This window comes from Syngnathus leptorhynchus, chromosome 10, assembly GCF_054491065.1.
Source record: "Syngnathus leptorhynchus isolate UIUO chromosome 10, UIUO_Slep, whole genome shotgun sequence".
Taxonomy (NCBI): domain Eukaryota; kingdom Metazoa; phylum Chordata; class Actinopteri; order Syngnathiformes; family Syngnathidae; genus Syngnathus; species Syngnathus leptorhynchus.
In genome coordinates this window covers 8547083-8566139 of record NC_141204.1, presented here as the reverse complement: position 1 = coordinate 8566139, position 19057 = coordinate 8547083, and the positions used below count along the sequence as shown (strand labels likewise).

At 38.5% G+C, this 19057-nt stretch overlaps 6 protein-coding genes across 6 annotated transcripts; 4 read left to right on the top strand and 2 right to left on the bottom strand.

Moving 5' to 3' along the window:
• The first annotated feature begins 205 nt into the window (after positions 1–205).
• On the top strand, positions 206–3419 carry mad2l1bp (MAD2L1 binding protein). Its single transcript, XM_085922121.1, has 3 exons — positions 206–567; positions 923–1179; positions 1270–3419. The coding sequence occupies exons 1-3, from the start codon at positions 261–263 to the stop codon at positions 1792–1794; spliced, it is 1089 nt and encodes a 362-aa protein (XP_085778247.1). The 5' UTR covers positions 206–260; the 3' UTR covers positions 1795–3419.
• ephx5 (epoxide hydrolase 5) lies at positions 727–5194 on the bottom strand. Its single transcript, XM_085922120.1, has 10 exons — positions 5118–5194; positions 4985–5055; positions 4693–4909; positions 4396–4576; positions 3902–4111; positions 3692–3821; positions 3127–3338; positions 2908–3016; positions 2702–2827; positions 727–2627 (listed from the first exon to the last, which is right to left on the bottom strand). Exons 2-10 carry the CDS (start codon positions 5005–5007, stop codon positions 2429–2431), a joined length of 1407 nt encoding a protein of 468 aa, XP_085778246.1. The 5' UTR covers positions 5008–5055; positions 5118–5194; the 3' UTR covers positions 727–2428.
• Positions 5195–5287: 93 nt separating this feature from the next.
• cst3 (cystatin C (amyloid angiopathy and cerebral hemorrhage)) lies at positions 5288–6496 on the top strand. The gene is made up of 3 exons (XM_085922122.1): positions 5288–5551; positions 5645–5743; positions 6233–6496. Exons 1-3 carry the CDS (start codon positions 5351–5353, stop codon positions 6308–6310), a joined length of 378 nt encoding a protein of 125 aa, XP_085778248.1. The 5' UTR covers positions 5288–5350; the 3' UTR covers positions 6311–6496.
• Positions 6497–7367: 871 nt separating this feature from the next.
• On the top strand, positions 7368–10405 carry LOC147050288 (glycine N-acyltransferase-like protein 3). Its single transcript, XM_085922686.1, has 6 exons — positions 7368–7407; positions 8245–8377; positions 8489–8593; positions 8669–8789; positions 9271–9403; positions 9565–10405. Exons 2-6 carry the CDS (start codon positions 8303–8305, stop codon positions 9962–9964), a joined length of 834 nt encoding a protein of 277 aa, XP_085778812.1. The 5' UTR covers positions 7368–7407; positions 8245–8302; the 3' UTR covers positions 9965–10405.
• Positions 9327–12655, bottom strand: mgme1 (mitochondrial genome maintenance exonuclease 1). The gene is made up of 5 exons (XM_085922685.1): positions 11700–12655; positions 11405–11633; positions 11036–11168; positions 10832–10962; positions 9327–10635 (listed from the first exon to the last, which is right to left on the bottom strand). Exons 1-5 carry the CDS (start codon positions 12247–12249, stop codon positions 10620–10622), a joined length of 1059 nt encoding a protein of 352 aa, XP_085778811.1. The 5' UTR covers positions 12250–12655; the 3' UTR covers positions 9327–10619.
• snx5 (sorting nexin 5) lies at positions 12549–18162 on the top strand. Its single transcript, XM_085922683.1, has 13 exons — positions 12549–12886; positions 13602–13706; positions 13792–13902; positions 13990–14111; positions 14187–14310; positions 14592–14687; positions 14767–14872; positions 14974–15049; positions 15331–15370; positions 15475–15561; positions 16086–16245; positions 16571–16656; positions 17119–18162. The coding sequence occupies exons 1-13, from the start codon at positions 12851–12853 to the stop codon at positions 17164–17166; spliced, it is 1197 nt and encodes a 398-aa protein (XP_085778809.1). The 5' UTR covers positions 12549–12850; the 3' UTR covers positions 17167–18162.
• The last annotated feature ends 895 nt before the right edge of the window (positions 18163–19057 follow it).

Genomic DNA, 19057 nt, shown 5'->3' with positions numbered 1-19057 from the left:
GGATATCTTTAAATTACTAATTACTTTTACAGGTAGTTCCTGTTCCTGATCCTTAGTTTCTCAAAAGGTAACCTACTGTAAATGACATTTTGCACATGTAAGCATTTGTAGTTCTGTTTTAAATTTTGACATGATACACATGTTTCCAAAGATGTTTTCAGTATTCCGACGTTTCCGTGAGCGTGTGAATGCATCGTAGGCCATAATTCCCCATAATGCCTTTGGGTAGTGGAAGTCACTCACTCGGCGGCAACTTTTAAATGTGCCTTTACCCAAAGCCAATAAAACTAAAAGCCAAACAGAAAACAATCGCAGGCGTCGAAGGCAACGGAATAATGAAGCAGCCAATTTCGTCTTCAAAAAAACTAGCAGAAGCTGAAATGATGATCGCACCAAGGGTACTGAATGCTCCCGACGATTCAAATACAAGACAAATTGTCGGCGCGGCTGATGGCAAACCAGAAGTGGATGAAAACGAATTGAAATGTTCTAAAGACGAAAACCAGGATCAAGTTAACAGCGCCCAACAGAACGACAACATCACTGTGTCTTCAAGCAACTCGCTTGGTAAGTCCAGATCTGATTTGCATAATTATTCGAATCATTCATTTGTAATCTTCAAATAAGCGAAATGTTCAGTTTTTAATTTAGTGTTACTACTGAGAAGAAACATAGAACTGTACTGTCACAGACATTTGCTGATCAAAACCTCCTAGAACTTTCCTAATGTTATGAGCTACAGAGCAAGATCGGTAAATTGGTCAATTATAACGTCTACAAAAATACTACTGTTGGATATGTATTATATTTCTAAGATGAGAATGTTTATATCTTCCGAACAAAAAAGTTTCATTCCCCATGCCACAAGCTCAGATTGACATACTTAGTTAATTGCTTCTTCATTTTCTGCTTGCATTGCCAGAAAACACAAAAGTAGGAGTCTGCAGCGTGTCAACCGGGAAACATCAACTTAACACAGCCGAGAGTGATGCAGAGATGGCGAGAAGAGCAAAGGAGGAAGGAATTGTCAATGTTGTTTTCCCGGGAACTGTGACTCAAGAAGGCTGCTGCCGTTTTGTCTGCGAAATCCTCAAGTGCATTTTGTATCAGAGACAACAGCTGCCCATGACCTATGACCAACTCGTGTACTCCCAGAAGAAATGGCAAGACTCAAAAGTGGTAAATGCATCCTCATCGTACATGTCCAGTATATTTTTATTCTGATTGAGTCTAAATACACTTTTTCTGGTTGTTTGTTTGCTTCTGTAGAATAAAGATGTTTGTGGAAGGAAAGTGAATATGGCAGATGTAAATGGACGTAAATGTCAGAAGACGCTTCAAGACCTGGAGGAGGTGCTGCATCAGCTGGAGGTGATGTTCTCCGTTAGCAAGGTACCCCGGGTTCTGCTGCTCATGGGTGGCTCGCTCATCCTCCCCAAAGAGATCTACGAGATCAACCTGGAGGCGCTGGTATTGGAAAGTGGCGAACGATGCCTACGCATGTCGTCATGTTTACGACAACTCTTCCGCACACTTTTTGTAGCTGACATTTTGTCTGATAGTAAACCAGGTCGTTTAATGCCCACCACGGTCTTGGCACTGGCCCACAGAGACTGTGGGGTTGGTTGGTTCCACCCTAAGCTCCAGTTTAAAGTGCCAACTTCTGTCAACAAACAAATGATTGCTCTTTGTACTGATCTGTGCAGTTTTAGCAACAAAAGCACAGACGTAGTGGACTGGAAGGAATACGTGTGGTTTCAAGCACCTACGACCATCAAAGGCTTTCGCGATTGAGTGCAATAGTTTTAATTTTTACTTGTATATTTTTAATGAAACATTGCGATATTAATTGTTATTAAAATTAATTTGATTTACTCAAGCGATACGTTTGATTTTGGTTTTTGTTCTTAATTTTTCCCGGTAAAATACGATACTTTGCGCGATGGAAATGTTTGGGCCCGATGGTAGTTAGTTTAACCAAACCAATCCGATTACAAAATCGAGCAACATGTAAATTACATTTAAATTACTTGTTTTTACACTCGTGTATGGTTTATGATCAAACTAAGCATTTTTCCTCAATATTTAACAATATTATAACAATTAAATACTTAAGTTGCAACCATTTTAAGGAAGAACTTAAATCTTGTAAAACTTGCATTGATATATCAAGTCAAATGTTTGTTTTTACAATGTACTATTTATCTACGTTTTATGAATATGTGAGAATTAAGTTGCAAGCTTTTTGTAACATTTTAACGAAGAACTTGTGAAGTTATAATCCCCAGGAAATCTTGTAGTGATAAATCTAATCAAATGTTTGTTTTTACAATATACTATTTATCAACTTTTTATGAATGTGAGAATTAAGGATGATTATAGACTCAAGAGATATTTTGTGCATCGTATGGGGTATTCATGTGTGTGTTCAAAACTCCACCCTTCTAACAAACTGGATTAGATCATCAGCCAACAGATGAGGCTCCTCAAAGGCAGCAAAGTGACCACCTCGCGGCATCATTGTGTATGACACAATGTTTTGAAACCTATTTTGGGCCCACGATTTAGGGCAGTGCATCAGCTCTCCGGGGAAGGCGGCCAATCCAGTCGGCACAAATATTCTTGTCCTACAACAAAAGATTATTGTTGTCACTGGACTCCAAAAGCACAGGGCCTCAAATAGAGATATTAATCGACATACTTTGAGTCAATCCTCTTTTCAATATTCTCCTTAAGGTTCTCTTTGTAGAAACGCATGGAGGAGACGATGGAGCCTGTGGTCCAGTAGATCATGACATTAGTCAAGAGGTCATCTAGGCTAAATTTCCTGTGCAAAGCAACAACAGTTATGAGCAACCCCAAAAATAATGCTGATAGATGGAGAAAAAAAAATGAATACTCTCAGACCTTTCCAGCCCACCATCCTCTAGGTGTATGTTCTCCATGTCAGTCCAGCTGGAGAACTTCTCCAGAATATAAGCAGCCAATCCTACCGGGGAGTCATTCATCGCACAACCTGTTGAACCAGTGCAGCCATTCCTCTGTGACATTTTTTTGAAGACTGAAATACTTTGGAATGCCAAAAGGTAAATGTCTCAAAAGTTGCAAAATGATGTTCCTACCTACCTGAAGTGTCTGGTTTGGTAGCCTGAATGTGTAAGTAACCTGATTCCCTCAAGATGGTCCACACTTGCTTTTTAAAAAATGGGAACAAGCGGCGGACATCTTCCCGACTCAGGGTCACCAAGCGGGGCAGATAAGGGCCAATCAAGAGGGACAGCATCACTTTAAACCCTTTTCTTGACATAAAACTGTTTAAGTGGAGACCTTTCACACACCTGTATGGGATTTTAAAAAAAGTTTGTTTGGATCAGCTTTTGGTGTGACAAATAAATTTGAACAAGATTTTTACCCAAAAATCAAGTCGTATTGAAATTTACACGGTCATTTTGCATATAAGCTCAATTTGTGTGCAGAGTAAAAACATTCTGAAGCATTTAATCACTGATTGTGGCTGAATGTCATTCAGATGACTGTCAATAAGCTGACACAGCATGTGCTGATCCCTGTTAAGGAATTTGCAGCAATTGCACAATTATTGCACACACACTAAGGCTCTGTATTGTTATCTTGGGAGTAACTAAGTGTGAGGAGACAATTTCAGTATGGTGAGCAGATTGCTGAATCTTACTGAGGCTTCATCTGTGCCATATTGGTGGTGATCAAAGAGCCCCAGTCTCCTCCCTGCAGGTAGAACTGCAAGAACCCTAAACGCTCCATCAATTTCAGGAAAATTCTGGCAGCAGAAAGAGTGTTGAAACCTACAAAGAAGGGCAGGAACTATGAAGGTAAAATACCCAATACATGCCCTGAATCAAATTTCTACCACAGAGAAATATACCTTGTTTATGAGGGGCCTCCGAGAAACCATATCCAGGTATAGACGGGCATATGACCTCGAAGGCGAGATCATTGTGGCTCTCAGTGAGAAGTGGCAAGATCTTGTAGAATTCAAAGAAGGAGCCTGGCCAGCCATGAATAAGCATAAGTGGGACCACTTTTTGATTCTTTTGGGGAGTTGGCCGAACATGGATAAAATGCACATCTAATCCTGTTGAAAAGGACAAAAGTTTGGAGTTGCATTGGAGTTCAAATGTTAGATCTTTAGTTCTATTTTAATAAGGATATTTTGCAAAAGAATATATATCCTACAAAATTATTGGGAAGAAATACTTATGAAAACAATTTCAGCTACAGTTGCAGAGACCTTTTGTTGGGAATTTCAACATTACCACATGTAATATTAATTTTACAACTTTTCGTTATAATTTTCGGGGGTGTCTATTTTGGCTCTTTTAATCCATCCTTTGAGGTACTGGCAGATGAAATGAATACCTTCAATTTTTGTTTTGAAGTGTGGATACTTGTTCAGCATTGCCACTTGTTTTTTCCAGTCAAACTCGTGTCTCCAATAAGAAACCACTTGCTTGAGATACGTGGAATTGAATCCATACTCAAATGTGCTATCTTCCAGAGGGTCACTGTAGCGGGTATTGTCAAGGCGTTCTTGAAGGACCTGAGGAATTGGCATTTGGTCCATCATTGTACATATCTCCACAATAAAGGCCAAGTTTTGATATATTTCTCAAAAAGGGATATTTTCAATTCCATGAAATTGACCATCCAATTCACCTTGATTTCATCATCTGAGGTTTGCACCTCAAAAGAGTAGATCTTGTCATCTTCTGATTGTGGTTTCTCGCCTGCTCCCCACCACCCATCACCTTGGGGAATAGTTTGAACTTTGTGACATCTTCTGTGCTCAACGTACAGCAACGCAACGCCTGCTGCTACCGCTGTGCCGATCACGATCTGCTTGTGGAAAATATCCAAGTTCAGGAAGCAGTCTCTGCACCATTGAACATATATTAGTTTATTCCTCATTGAATCAAATGAAACATGGATGCTGATTGGATATACTTACTTCAAAAAATGTACTCTTTGCATTATGTTCCTCAGGTAAACCTTCACGTATAGTTATTTCACAAATGAGCACTAAACAAAGGAGAAAATCACTTAGATGTTGTCAAATAAGAGCAAATATTGTTATTGAGTACCGTTTAGCTAAATACAAAGCGTTGAAAATGTACAGAATATGAAAGTTGGACGGGGTTATTCCGGGACAAACCCGTCGCCAGCGAAAAGGAGGAGATTGAGCAACTTCAACAAACGATTTTGATTGGCCCAAAAAGGACCCAATCACATCGCGCGACTTGAACGTGACGTATTGTTTTGTTTATATAACGTAGCAAAGTAACGGTGTGATGGTCTTGACTAAACAAACTGAGCAATGATTTCGAGGGTAGCCTTCATTTTTCTCGGCGTCGTTTGCGCCGTAGGTTTCGGCGCGTTAATCGGAGGATTCAGCAATGCAGATCCCAACGAGGAAGGCGCGAGGAATGCCCTCAACTTCGCCATTGCTCAACATAATGCGGCCTCGAACGACATGTTCCTCAGAGTCAACAAAGAAGTGATCGAGGCTAAAAAACAGGTTAGTCACGACGTTATTGCAGCAAATTGGTCCTTATCGGTTCATATGTATTTTTTCTTTTATAACGCAAACTATTTGGTGTGTGTGTTTAAGATTGTCTCAGGCGTCAAGTACGTCTTCACTGTTAAAATGGTGAGGACTAACTGCAGGAAGGACGCTCCTGATGAGTGTCCCATGCCAGCCGACGCTCAGGTACGATTAGTAGTCATTGATTTTTGATTTCAGCACATTGGTCAGGGTTGCCCAAATGTTGTACTTTAACGCGTTCTGGTTGCAAGTAAGTGACCTTGTTAATGAAAATATAAGTGACAGCATACATGCATGTATTAGTGATTTTATTTTGATGGTCTTGATTTCAAGGAAGTGGTATTTTTTTGTTGTGAATCTGTAAAGTAGTGGACAAACATACTGATTACTGGATCAGGTTCACAGGGAAAGGTCTGTCAGAGTAAAAATTAAGTCAACCAAATCATTTACCACAATGAAAACGTCTGTAAGTGTGGGTGCCCCCCCCCCCCCCCCCCACACACACACACACACACACATTTAAAAAAAATCTGTTGTGCGTCATGTCAATCACACAGATGATACATTGTCTTTCATTTTTCCATTTGTTGCAGTTTGCCAGCATCTTGCCACATACAGTAATCGTTTAATAAGTATTCTGAACTTTTTCCTCAGCCTTACCAGTGCACTTTCACCGTGTGGAGCCGCCCATGGCTGCAAGACATCCGGCTGCTCGGGGAAAAAAATTGCTAGAAAATTAAACACATGGGAAACAGCATTGTAAGCATATTACTAACATACAGACATATTAATAACTCCAATGTTTTCTATCGACAGAAAATTGTCAATTGTACACAAAGCATGCAAATAACTACTAACAGAGTGGTTCTGATTGTGGTTGGATGAGAAGAATTACAAAATAAATTGTTTATTCCCTGATGCTTTGGGTTTAGTCTATTTGCAGCGTCTATTTGTAGCCTTGACGGTTTTTCATGAAGCGACCTGAATAGTGTTGTCACCCATATTGCTGAGGAATGGGTTAGGACCTGTCATTGACACAAAACACCTCTCAACAATCAAATGAAAAAACAACTTTTGTGCCAAACATTGACATATTCCTGCATTGCTGCACAAACAAATTGCTGACACGCTGTTAATAACCTCAAACTGTCATATGTTAATCTCGTAGCAAACCGAGGACTTCCTGTTGAAAAATACACTCCACTTTAAAACGTAGGTTATGTGTTTATTTGTCAGAAAACACATGCACATTTTTCACTGTCATTGGTGTTGCATTCATTTTCAGTGGAGGGAGTTTCCTCAGTACTAACTTAAGGTCCATCAATCCGTTACTGATGGACGGCCGTTTACCTGGAAACACGGGCATTGACACATTTTCTCAAAAGCAAAAAGGGAAGCCCACTTGACATGAGCAAGCACAATGCCGGTCAGTAAAGCCAACGTAAGTAAGCGACCTATATGCACCTGCAATCATGGTCAACAGAGCTGAGCTACATTGGACTCATGCATTTTGGCATGCAAGGATTCACCTATGATCAGAATTTTGTGTGGAGGAACACAGCCATTTGCTCCTCCCCCCAAGTTCCCCACTCTTGTTCTGGTAAAAAATTAAATAAAAAAGGTTTTTGGCGCAATTTAAATTTTGTCTAAAGAATGTTGAAACAGGTACAAATCTTTTTTTTCCCCTAAATAAAAAACAACTTGTGGGCTGGATTTACTACCATAGAATTGCCACACGAGGGAGCTATTTTGAAAACGGTATTGCATTGCTTCAGGCCTCCTGTTGGACATTTCCTGCCTCCTTCGTAAGCAAAGACTTTCATAAGAGGGTGAGTTGAAGATAATAAAAACTATTTTTCCTGCAACGTTGCACGACAGAGTGGCGCCGATAAAACAATAGACAACCCAGACGTCACATCATTAATTTATTAAGGACTGTTATTTGACAGATTCTTTCTTTTCGTTTTATCCATTGATTATAATGCGTTAACGTTATGCAATCAATCTGTTACAGCAAAACGACTAGAATAAACTAAACCGATCGTATTTACTCCTTTCTGCAGATACTTCTTCAGCATTAGTAGTCAAGTTTATTTGGTAAGACAGTACAGTGTGGAAGTTAGAGTTTATCCAAAGAAAATCCTGCATCTATAGATCAGCATCTTGTGAGAACTCCAGTGGTATAACATAACACCCCATGTGACACTATAATATTTTAAAAGCTGCCAATTATCACTGGCAATAATGTGTGTGTGGTCAACTCAAGTACACTACTAAGCATATTTGGTTCTTAGTTACTTGTGGGGTTCCTCAAATTTGAAATACCTCGAGATGTGTAGTGTGCTCAGATTTTGATTTTTTTGCAGGATTTGGGGGGGGTTTATTTTTAGCTATTTTGTTTAACCTTCTCGTATCAATATGCTTAAAAGTGCATGTTTGTGATTTCCAAAGGGTAATAACCAGCATAGTCATCCGGATCAATAAAAAAAAAAAAAAGAACACATTACCACATGTCGCTTGCCACGTCTCTCTTGGAAAGTAAAAAATTGAAAGATCATATTTTATTTGTTAGATCTATACAACTTCTAAATGGCACAGTATGAAGATGAGTCGCAATGATGTATTGTTAATGATTAATAACATTTTGACTTTTGAACTCCTTTAAGGAGGAAAGCACAGTGAAGCTTGCTGGAAAAAAAACACATTGGAGTCAAGCAAGCAAATATGAAGGTTCTCCAAAAAGATGAGCAAATGGTTGCTGAGACTGTTCTCCTGAAACAGTTACCCAGGAGTTATCAGGTAGACCAGAAACGTTTTTAACCTTCTCATGAAATCTTAAATCTTGAGTTGAAGTAACTCAAATATATATTTTTTTAATTTTTTGTTGCTGAGCCTTTACTGTCTTTGTAGGTCTATGGACACTTAAATGCTTGCAACAGAAATCCAACTTGCATACAGTTCATTGTTGATACTTGGCCCGATTTTAAGGTCATTCTTTGTCGTCCTGACCCGAAAGTAAGTTTGTAAACTGATTTAGAAATTTGGTAGTTTTCTTTGCCTACTCCTTAACATTTTGTTTTTGTTTCACAGAACAAACAAGCCTCCGACTGGGGAAAAAGGTTAATGTTCTACACCTCGGATGAGAAGGTGTTGAGGAAAATGTTATTAGAAGAGGATTTAATCGACTGGAGCACTTCTACTATTATTGGAGGTAATTTAATCGAATTTGCATATGTTGCTGACACACCACATTTCTATTTTTAAAAGTGGTATTGAGTCCACGAGTCCGCTAAAAGTAAAAAAAATAATTAAAAGTTGCGTGAACTCAAACATTCAAGACAATTTTTTAAAACATATTTTAAGAGGTGTTTACATAACTAATTCTCTTGCATTGTCCTCAAACTGAAAGATATGCGTAAAGACAACTCGATAATTTCTTTTGGCGTAAATAACTTGATTGCTTTGTTGAGCTAATATGTTTAAAAGTTGTTTCAATTGAAATGTAAACTGTTTTAGCCCCCAAAAAATACAAGTTCTAAAGTTGTGTTTTTGTGCAGTGTGCAGTCATTACACACACACACACACACACACACACACACACACACACACACACACACACACACACACACACACACACACAAATATGGTCTTTTGTCATTGGATGAAAATGATTCTGTGCATATTCATTGCAGGCTTTGATAGTTCTCACACCTCCACGATCATAGAGGTTTTCACGCAGAGACGAGTCAACTACAAACATCGGTCTTGTGCACATCTTTTTTATTTACCGGATAGTAGCCATCTGGTCACACCAGCTTTTGACAGGTTGAAACTTTTTCTTGTCATTTAATATTCTTTTTGCAGTATGGGAATAATACCTCTTCATATGAATCTGGTCTAAAACAAAATAACATAACAAAAGGCTCTAAACTGCACTAAACGGACACTTTTTGAATGCTTTTCTTTCTTTCTTTTTTTTCCCACAGTGATATTAAATCAAGGATTTCATCCCTGGATCTTTCTCATGCTCATCTGGTGAATCAAACCTGGAAGTTTGGCGGGGGTGAAATAGGCTACAAGAAAATTGTAAGACAAATCAGCAACTTCCCTTCTTATTGCATCACCGATGACCAGGGTCAGCCTGTATCGTGGCTGCTTTTGCACGAATACCTGGCAATGGGCATGTTGTATACTGCGCCTGAGCACAGACAAAAAGGCTACGCCTCTGTCCTGCTCTACACTATGGCCCAGAGACTCCTCTCTGAGGGCCACCCAGTGTTCTGCTATGTAGAGGAAAACAACACAGTCCCATTTAAGCTACTTAAAAGCCTGGGTTTTATCGAGGATCCCTCTTACAGAGAGATATGGGCTGAGTTTGACACGTGATTATAACAAGCAACTTTCATATGATCAGATAAACAAAATGTGTGATTTCACTTGCTTGTACACAATGAACCTGTGGCATTTATATGATTTAGTTCTGGTAGGTTGCTTCGTGAGATGGGCTAACAAACCTGCTTGACTATTTGATTTGAAAAGAAAGACATTTCAGAAACAATGACCTTACATGACCTGCTTACCTGACTGCTTAAATTACAAGTTACTGTTTCACCAGAGACAATGTAAAAAAAAAAAAAAATAATCAAAGTACTTCAGCTCTTGATATCAAGAAAATATTATAGCCTATTCCCTGTACATATCCAGGGTTTATAACTGTTCTTGACCAATGTTAAAATACCTTAATGATTTGTATACAAAAACTGTATATAAAATTTTTAACCAGCCTCTTGTGGCTCACTGTATGTGAATGACAATAACAACATGATTTCCGAGACTGATTTGCATTCATTGAAAAAACAGTGATGTTCTTCACAGCTGTTCTGTGTCAAGTATATTTTAAGGTTCCATTTGTATGCGCGGCAATTTTCATGAAGACCATTCCAACATTACTGTTCTTGAAATCTGTTGAGGAATTCTCCTTGTCCTTCCATGGGTTTTCTCCGGATATTCTAACAACCTCTCATGCGCTAACAAAAATAGATCAGCTTTCACTGGATCTGAAACGAAAACAACAAATATGAATATAATTGTAAATCATCTTGTATCAATGACATGTTTACCGAAGCCCTTAACAGTTCGCAGTTTCCAACCATTTCTGTGCCTTTTCACAACTTTTGAACAAGTACTTAGTAATAACTCGTTTGAAGACAAACGTGTTAGAAAAAAAGTAGATGAATGACAACTTTCTTTCACCTATGTTCTCTGAATTTTTCTAAGCGAATCAGCCACTTTTCCCAATACTCCAACATCAGCTCTTGGTTTAGTTGGTGAGCGTGGCCAGGTGAGCCATCCTTGTAAGCTACAACAATAAGGCCGTTCTCCACCTGCAAAAACAAGGAGTTGGTTCAGAGCGGTGGTCTTCATATCACTAAACACGATCATGCATAACAAGAGTACCTGGTATTTGTATCTGCCATCGCTGTTCAAAGCCCCAGCGTAGGCCGCTACCTGGATAGGGTTGTCATACGTATTGCTCAGGAATGGTTTAGGTTTTTCGGAAGTCTTCCAGTCAATAGCACACAGAACACCTCTGGACAATCAAATGAAAAACAGGAAAGAAAAATGCATTTTATTGCTTTTTCATAACACGTATATATACTAGCACAAGTTTGGCTTTTTTTTTTTATTATTATTGAGACATCTTTGCATGACAATTACTGGCCAACATGTCTACGAGTATAGTATGGAGTAAAATGTTGGTTCTGAAAGTAAAGTTTCGAACAAATCAATTAGCATGTATGCATTTATATTGAGAACTATACTTGCCTGTAGCGGGCCACACAGTCCACGATGCCCAAATAATTGAGAGTGTCATGCTGCACACTGCTCTCTATTGCTTTTACAGCGCTGACATCTTCCATAATGTAAGCGATGCTCTTCATGTATCCCATCACTTCAGGTGGATGCGGTTCATGATCTTCGTCTTTTCTTGTTATGCCTGACATGAGAACGTTCTCCAAGGCTGAATGGAAAAGTTTCCCTTGTCTAAACAAATCTGATGAAGATCAATTGTCATAAAATGAAGATTACTTAATAACATGTGGCATGGTGCAAAACCTACTCATTGTGTATTCTTTGAAGCCTTCCTGCCCCAGTTCTGCAATCATCTTCCTCTTCCATCTCTCCAGATAGAAGAGCTGCTCTGGTGAAAGTGTTGCCTGAAGAATTCTGGTCACACTTGGTATGGACGACCGATTTTGCTCCCGGTTGAATACAATCCGAACTGGAGGTTCTGACTCAGGCTCCTCTGTTTCCTCGCGATGTAAAAAGGGATGCATGACTTTAGGTGACCTCGTCTCTTGTTTTGACTGAGTATGAGCTTTGACAACTGGTCCAAACATGTGCTCATCCTCAGCTTGAATAGTGTCGGGCGTTTGAGAACTGACCCTCGAAGACATGACAGACTTTACAAGAAACGAGTAGCGCTCACTGTCCACTGAGTTATACGGACTCGCCCCTCTGCGGGTTTTGGAACGTTGACAGGCGATGAAAAAGCCGAAAGGGAGGGAGGTGTTTTGAAGCATCCCAACAAATATACATCGGGCGAAAGGCAAACGTTTTAAAATCAACATATTGACTTTGCAACAGCTTGTTTGTTGCTTATTTCGCATACATAATTGAAATACAGACCAAATATTTGCGATTAAGTGCAAGAACTTGCCCCGACATCTTCCGTAGCGTTACTACTTTTTCCCTCGTAACAAAGCAACTTTCTTCTTCCTTAGTTATGCGGATAACAAGCAATGTTTTTGCGTTTTACTGCCACCGTCTGGTAACGGAGTCGCATCGCTATAGGCGGCACAACTTGCATAGCTGGGATTTGAAGTCCTGGGTGTTGTCATACAGTGCAATTCACGGAATGGAAACTACATTACCCACAATAATCAGCGAAACGTATTCGTTAAAATACGTCCGTACCCACTGCAGAAAACGACGGTGTCTCGTTACAACTACGACTACTTTTGCGACAGCAAAATAAGAGTAATGTTTATGCCAATGGATGGAAAAAGAAATTAATTAGTATTCGTGTATACAGACATGACTGTGATATAGTTGAATCTGCGGTGAATATTTAGCCAATCCCGCTAGTGCGGAGTCAAATAAATAAGTGACAGCTCGTCAAACCGCTAGCTGCTCACTTCACAGACAGCAGCGCTTCCTTTTCTCATTGCCTCCACACACTTCTGCTCTTCACCCAACTTCGGTCCAGTAATGACAGCCACTTTAGACGAAAGCGACAAGGATAAGGTAAAGCAAAACAAGTTAGCCTCGACATTCTTTTATTAACGTTAAGGCGAAAACATTCGAGGTGCTAAAGTAAGTTCGGCGATCAACTATAAGCGTTTAGCTAGTTTGATCGCTAACTCATTTTGGCTTGATTTAACGTTAGCCTCTGGCTATCAGCTTGCAAATAAAATGAAGGGGTCGTTTTAATCTACTAGTCGACCGTCATTAGAATTTAATAAATAACTTTCGTGGGTATTCATCAAGGCTGCTCGATGCCAAGTCTTCATTCAGTCAGTCGGCTTTCAAAGGCCAATTGATTGATAAAAATATACGTCTGTCTATGTTGTGGCTTTTATTCAATTGCTTTGTGCAACGTGCACGTGCAATTTTCATTTTTGCGAATGTGTGCTTGGTTGTCTTTTTTTTTTAATCAGTAGTGATGTATTATTTGACTCATGGTCATCACTTCATTCAAATGCCAATCTGATTTATCATTGGATTTAAACTAGTCACTGCCATTTATTTTGTTTCAATATTCTGAATTATTGATGATTTTGTTATCTGATGGTTAAGTTTTGTTGAAAGCCACTTCGAAACTTTTTTATTATTATTATTGTACCCTTGCTTACACATCATATTGCAATGCAGACAATAATCGTGATTTCTTTTTACTGACAAAGTCTGTGAACTAAAGACCGTGAAGTATTTCAAGTTGCAGTCTGTTTTTTCTCCTTAGATGCGCTCTGTGTCTGTTGACCTAAATAATGACACATCTCTGCTTATTGACATTCCTGATGCACTCTGTGAAAGAGACAAAGTCAAGTTTACGGTCCACACAAAGGTAAAACCTTATTTCAGGAAACTTTTTTTCTCATACTGAAAGAATTTCCATGACAGACTGACAAATTACTTCATTATTTTCCCAGACGACACTTAATAGTTTCCAGAAGCCAGAAATCTCAGTTCCCCGGCAGCATGAAGATTTCATTTGGTTACATGACACGCTGGTGGAGACGGAAGACTACGCTGGCCTAATAGTAATATAATATATGCCTGTATGCTAATTTTGGGGAAAATTGATTCCTCTATAATGCAATCTTCCTGCTTTTGTTTATCATTTCTAGATCCCACCAGCACCCCCAAAGCCTGACTTTGAAAGCCCAAGAGAGAAGATGCACAAATTGGGAGAAGGTGAAGCCACTATGACCAAGGAAGAGTACACTAAAATGAAGCAAGAGCTGGAAGCGTGAGTGTCAAATGAATGAAATCCACATTAAGCCACCAGTGCTTGGTGCAATAGGTTTGTCTTGTTTATTTTCAGTGAGTACCTGGCTGTGTTCAAGAAAACTGTCCAAGTCCATGAGGTTTTCCTGCAGAGACTCTCTTCTCATCCCATTCTAAGCAAAGACAGAAACTTTCAGATTTTCCTAGAATATGACCAGGATGTGAGTTCTGCATAATGCTGACTTCCTTTCTTTAGTTGTCTGTTGGAAAGAGGGGAAGTATTTTTTTTTTTTGAATGTGACTTCCATCCTGCTGTGATCAGCAAAACAGTATTTGCATTTTGTGTCAGTGGTGTCTATATGTTATAATACCTTCTACATAAATTATTCATGGGTCTTGATTCATATGTTGCGTTATTTTATTCTTATTTTTTATTTTTTTTCCCCTCGTCAGTTCACTCCAATTGTTCAGCGCATTAACAATTTGCATTTTCTTATTTCAGCTCAGTGTCAGAAGAAAGAATGCCAAGGAGATGTTTGGAGGATTCTTTAAGAACATGGTGAAGTCAGCTGATGAAGTTCTTATCTCAGGAATAAAGGTGTTGCTTCCGTGTGATCGTCCTGAATCAATGGAAGCTTTGTAGGCAAAGTCCCTTAACTGCTCTTTTCCCGCCACAGGAAGTCGATGACTTTTTTGAGCAGGAGAAGATGTTCCTTCTCGACTATTACAGCAAGATTAAAGATTCCACTGCCAAAGCAGAAAAAATGACCCGCACGCACAAAAGTAGTTCATATGAACTTAATTGCGCATCACTACATATTTGTTTTGTTTTAGTTTTTTTTTTTTTCTTCATTGTCTATTTTTGTTTTTTTTGGTCTTTTCAGATATCGCGGAAGATTACATTCAGATCTCAACCACTCTGAATGCTCTTTCAGCAGAAGATAGCACAACTAATAGGAAGTGAGTGCAACATTTAATTGTATAATGAATCAACTAAATTTATTTTGACTATATGAATAAGTATAACTAGAATTTGTTTGCTGCCATCATCACGACTAAGGAAGGGAGATTTTGAATTTTATGATGCAAGCACCTGAGTATAGGTTGCATGACAAACCAAAGTATAAAAAAGTGCGACTCATAGTCCAAAATACATTGTAAATGATTTCATGTCTATCTGTATTCTGCTGAGCAAGTAAACTAATCTAAATGTCATGTCTATTTTGTTTATTTCCTTTCAGGCATATGGAGAAGCTCTCAGATCTCTTTGAGAAGCTCAGAGTGAGTATCCGTCAACAGAAACAGTTGTCTGGGAATGCGAGTTCAATTTTAAACATTGTTTAAATAATGGTTGATTTCTTTCTTTTCCCTTTGTTCCCCTGCAGAAAGTGGAGGGAAGAGTAGCATCTGATCAAGAGCTCAAGCTCACCGAGTTGCTAAGATATTACATGCGAGATATCCAGGCAGCAAAGGTGAGTGAGTGCCACCGGTTGTTCTAGAGACTGAGGTGGGTGGAGTGGCTAAACATTACAGTCAAGTTATTTTATTTAAGTAAGGCCACAATTTAATTGTGCAAATGAAAATGGTCTCTTTGTGGAATAATATAAATTATGACAGATTCAGCTCCAATAAATGTTTATGTTCTAAAAACCTTTTTTAACACTTAGATTAACATTGTTGGCTCACAAAAGAGGGATTACATTGAAAAGTAGGAACAGAGTTCTATAATAGATCAATGTGTTAAACATGAATAAAAACAGAATACAATGATAAATGAATACACTACAAAGACAATATTTTTCATATTGAAATTAATCAATTTTGTTTTTAGCAAATAATCATCAATTTACAAATTGATGGCTGAAACAAAAAAGCTTAGCCAGGTGGGAAAAAGAAAGACTGACAAAAGTTGAGGAATGCTAATCAAACAATTGTTGCAATCAAGATTCAATTGGTTCATATTTTCTTTCTCATCCCTGGCACTCTCATATTTCAGGATCTTCTCTACCGACGAGCTCGCGCATTAGCTGACTATGAGAACTCCAACAAGGCCTTGGATAAGGCTCGACTGAAAAGCAAGGACATTCCCCAGGCTGAGGAACATCAGCAGCTGTGTCTACAGAAATTTGACAAGCTTTCTGAGTCTGGAAAGAAAGGTTTGTGCATCCATATGGAATGGATTTAAACAATTGCATTTGCTGAATGCCTCTTTTTGTATGTAAACCACCTTGAACTTCTAAACCAATTATTATTAACTCCAATATTCAGTATGATCCACAGCCAAGAGTAACACATTATTGATATTAGGCATACTATTATGAAATGTGTACACCTCTGCATTCATGATCTTTGAAAAACTGGGTGGATAATGAAATAATACTTCATTAGATTGTGTAGGCAAGTGTAATGTCGTGGCCAGTAAGTGTATATGAATTTTTGCTGCACGTTATATCTCAAAGGGAACATTTGTGTTTCTCCTAGAGCTCACCAGTTTCAAAGGCAGGCGAGTTGTGGCATTTAGAAAGAATCTCATTGAGATGGCCGAACTGGAGATTAAACATGCCAAGGTGAGTAATGCGAGTTTGTGATAGTTGATCTTACCTTTGGCACTCTCAAATTAGCATGAACGAAACAGACAAATACACCAGAGACAAGCCAGCTGGAGAAAACCACTGCCTAACCTTTTGAGAGACAAAGGCAGTAATGCACTTTTGTATCGCGTTAAAAGATTATTTTACAGGAACCATCCCTATTGTAGCTTGCATGCATTGTTTTCAAATTCAGATTTCCTTTCTTTTCCAATGCTATCGCTGCAGAATAAACACCCTCCTCTTGCCCAAAGGGAGGAATGCAGCTTACTTGCAACCCTAATGAGCAGCTAGTAATCTAGTATTAAAGGCAACCATACTATATGTTTTGATTTCAAGAATGACTATAGTTTTGGGTGGTAATTACTCACTCTCAGGATTGTTTTCGCACCCTGTAAAACAAAAAAAAATGTTCTCATTTATTTTCTTCAACTTCCACAGAACAATGTGACACTATTGCAAGGCTGCATTGAGCTGCTCAAGAACTGAGAGGGTGGCAAGTATTCTTGACCTGCTTTCAAGTGACTGGTGGCAGCCAATGAAATCCCGATGTCCCTTCCATCTCACACAGAGCCAAGCCACATTGTTGCTTGCACTCACCTATCTGGTGCCTCTTAACCAACAGCTTTGTTCGCACGGGTTTCTTGTATTTACTCAGTCCACAGCCCATACACCCCCACAATATATGGATGTCTAACCCATAATTATTGACTCCACTGGTAAGGTCTATCTTTTGTTTTGTTTTTCTTGTAACATCTCATTTTCATACTATGCTCACAATAGAAAACCCCCAACTTTTTTTGGTGTACTTTACAGCACGATACTTCTTAATCTCCCCCAGTGAGTTGAGTTTGCCACTCATCACAAGCTCTATACATGAAATTCTGCTTTACAATACTTAAAAAGATTTTCTATTTCCATTGATACTCTCATTCTTGTGTCTTTTGTGTTGGTATCTGGTTTAAAGCATCAGCACCAAAAGCCAAATGTTTATTTTTTTCAAATTACATCACACATCAAGCAACAATTCTTAATGATGCACATACAGTTTGACAATATCGAGATTCAATTATTTGAGTTAGGACAAATTATGTATAAGATCAAACGTAAGGTTTACCATATACTTTTGTGTGTACAAAGCACTCTCTCGCGCTACCTCCACGTCAAGTATTATTCCATCGCCCTGCATTCTTTTCCTTTCCAATTTATTTGGTATGTTACTTTATTCTGCCCTGAATTGCCTAAATTCTGATTTGATGTGTTACAATGGGCTCACATGTATCAGAACAATTACAAATATAATGCACTATGATGACAAAAAAAGTTTCACAATCATCACCAAGCACAGTGGTGTGTTTAAGACAATATAGTTTTCTAAAAGAATGTATTTCTGATTCCAACAGTGTGATTTCCTTTTTACTTTTCTTACTCAACAATAGCGTTTTATAAATTTGTAACAATACTGAATAAATCCTACTTTCCCAAGTTTCGTCCAATGTCAAATTCTGTAAACAGATGAAAAAAGTACATTGATATTAACTACAATTCATTACCGGTCATACCTTAACTAAGCTGCTCTTTGATTTATTTATCAAAATACAATCGTTTACTGTATCACTTTGAACTCTGTTATTCAGCTGTCATCTGGAATACATTCTCATGTTGTAAAATGAAAACTGGGAAATTCTGCTTATTAATTGAGGCCCGTTTACATCCATAGAATCCAACAAACCTGCAGTCAGTGACCTGAAAGTTTTTCATTGGCTGAAACTGCAAATGTTGCCCCAATGGAATTTTGCCAACTCATCAGCACAAACAGATAAGTTTGGCAACGAGATTAGAGCAAACAAATAGATATCTCAGGAGTATGGTCCAAAGACCAGGACTCGTTTTCTCCAATATCCGGATAATTGTGTTGATAGATTTGCAAGTTTAAAGAGAATCCAGTATGGAAAATTAACTTAATTGTTTGTAAAAACATTCAAGGGCCTCTCGAGTGGTTGCTCAAACATGAAGCGTAAAATCATACAACAAAGTCAATCTTTAATGTACTGCCTTATGCCTATTTCTGAAACAGTTTTGAAGTTTGACTAATTGTGACGTAAGATGTTTAATTTACATCATTTCCCTGTGATTTACGGCTAAACTGGACAAAGAGTCATCGTTCTCACGTATTGCTCGGACTACATTAAAACGCCAGTGTATTAAAGCTAAAAAAAAAAATCAGATCCACACTGAGGTTCTGTCCTATGGTTCAACAACCTTTTAAAGTAGTTTAGGAAACCGCAGGTTTGTGTATTTGTGATAATAGGTTGTGCAGACATTTATAGCTGCTGTGAAATTAATTGCAAAAAGAATACCTTTCGTATGTATAGAAAAA

Excerpts from the sequence above, each read along its gene's own strand:
- mad2l1bp (XM_085922121.1), top strand. The coding sequence starts at position 261 with ATGTGCCTTTACCCAAAGCCAATAAAACTAAAAGCCAAACAGAAAACA. Across the intron at positions 568-922 it reads GTCTTCAAGCAACTCGCTTG|AAAACACAAAAGTAGGAGTC; the intron begins GTAAGTCCAGAT and ends TTGCATTGCCAG. Across the intron at positions 1,180-1,269 it reads AATGGCAAGACTCAAAAGTG|AATAAAGATGTTTGTGGAAG; the intron begins GTAAATGCATCC and ends TTGCTTCTGTAG.
- ephx5 (XM_085922120.1), bottom strand. The coding sequence starts at position 5,007 with ATGCAAAGAGTACATTTTTTGAA. Across the intron at positions 4,910-4,984 it reads CAAAGAGTACATTTTTTGAA|AGACTGCTTCCTGAACTTGG; the intron begins GTAAGTATATCC and ends TCAATGGTGCAG. Across the intron at positions 2,828-2,907 it reads GAGGATGGTGGGCTGGAAAG|GAAATTTAGCCTAGATGACC; the intron begins GTCTGAGAGTAT and ends TGCTTTGCACAG.
- cst3 (XM_085922122.1), top strand. The coding sequence starts at position 5,351 with ATGATTTCGAGGGTAGCCTTCATTTTTCTCGGCGTCGTTTGCGCCGTA. Across the intron at positions 5,552-5,644 it reads TGATCGAGGCTAAAAAACAG|ATTGTCTCAGGCGTCAAGTA; the intron begins GTTAGTCACGAC and ends TGTGTGTTTAAG. Across the intron at positions 5,744-6,232 it reads CCATGCCAGCCGACGCTCAG|CCTTACCAGTGCACTTTCAC; the intron begins GTACGATTAGTA and ends CTTTTTCCTCAG.
- LOC147050288 (XM_085922686.1), top strand. The coding sequence starts at position 8,303 with ATGAAGGTTCTCCAAAAAGATGAGCAAATGGTTGCTGAGACTGTTCTC. Across the intron at positions 8,378-8,488 it reads AGTTACCCAGGAGTTATCAG|GTCTATGGACACTTAAATGC; the intron begins GTAGACCAGAAA and ends CTGTCTTTGTAG. Across the intron at positions 8,594-8,668 it reads TTTGTCGTCCTGACCCGAAA|AACAAACAAGCCTCCGACTG; the intron begins GTAAGTTTGTAA and ends TTTGTTTCACAG.
- mgme1 (XM_085922685.1), bottom strand. The coding sequence starts at position 12,249 with ATGCGAAATAAGCAACAAACAAGCTGTTGCAAAGTCAATATGTTGATT. Across the intron at positions 11,634-11,699 it reads CTTCAAAGAATACACAATGA|ATTTGTTTAGACAAGGGAAA; the intron begins GTAGGTTTTGCA and ends GATCTTCATCAG. Across the intron at positions 11,169-11,404 it reads GACTGTGTGGCCCGCTACAG|AGGTGTTCTGTGTGCTATTG; the intron begins GCAAGTATAGTT and ends TTGATTGTCCAG.
- snx5 (XM_085922683.1), top strand. The coding sequence starts at position 12,851 with ATGACAGCCACTTTAGACGAAAGCGACAAGGATAAG. Across the intron at positions 13,707-13,791 it reads AGTTTACGGTCCACACAAAG|ACGACACTTAATAGTTTCCA; the intron begins GTAAAACCTTAT and ends TTATTTTCCCAG. Across the intron at positions 16,246-16,570 it reads TTCTGAGTCTGGAAAGAAAG|AGCTCACCAGTTTCAAAGGC; the intron begins GTTTGTGCATCC and ends TGTTTCTCCTAG.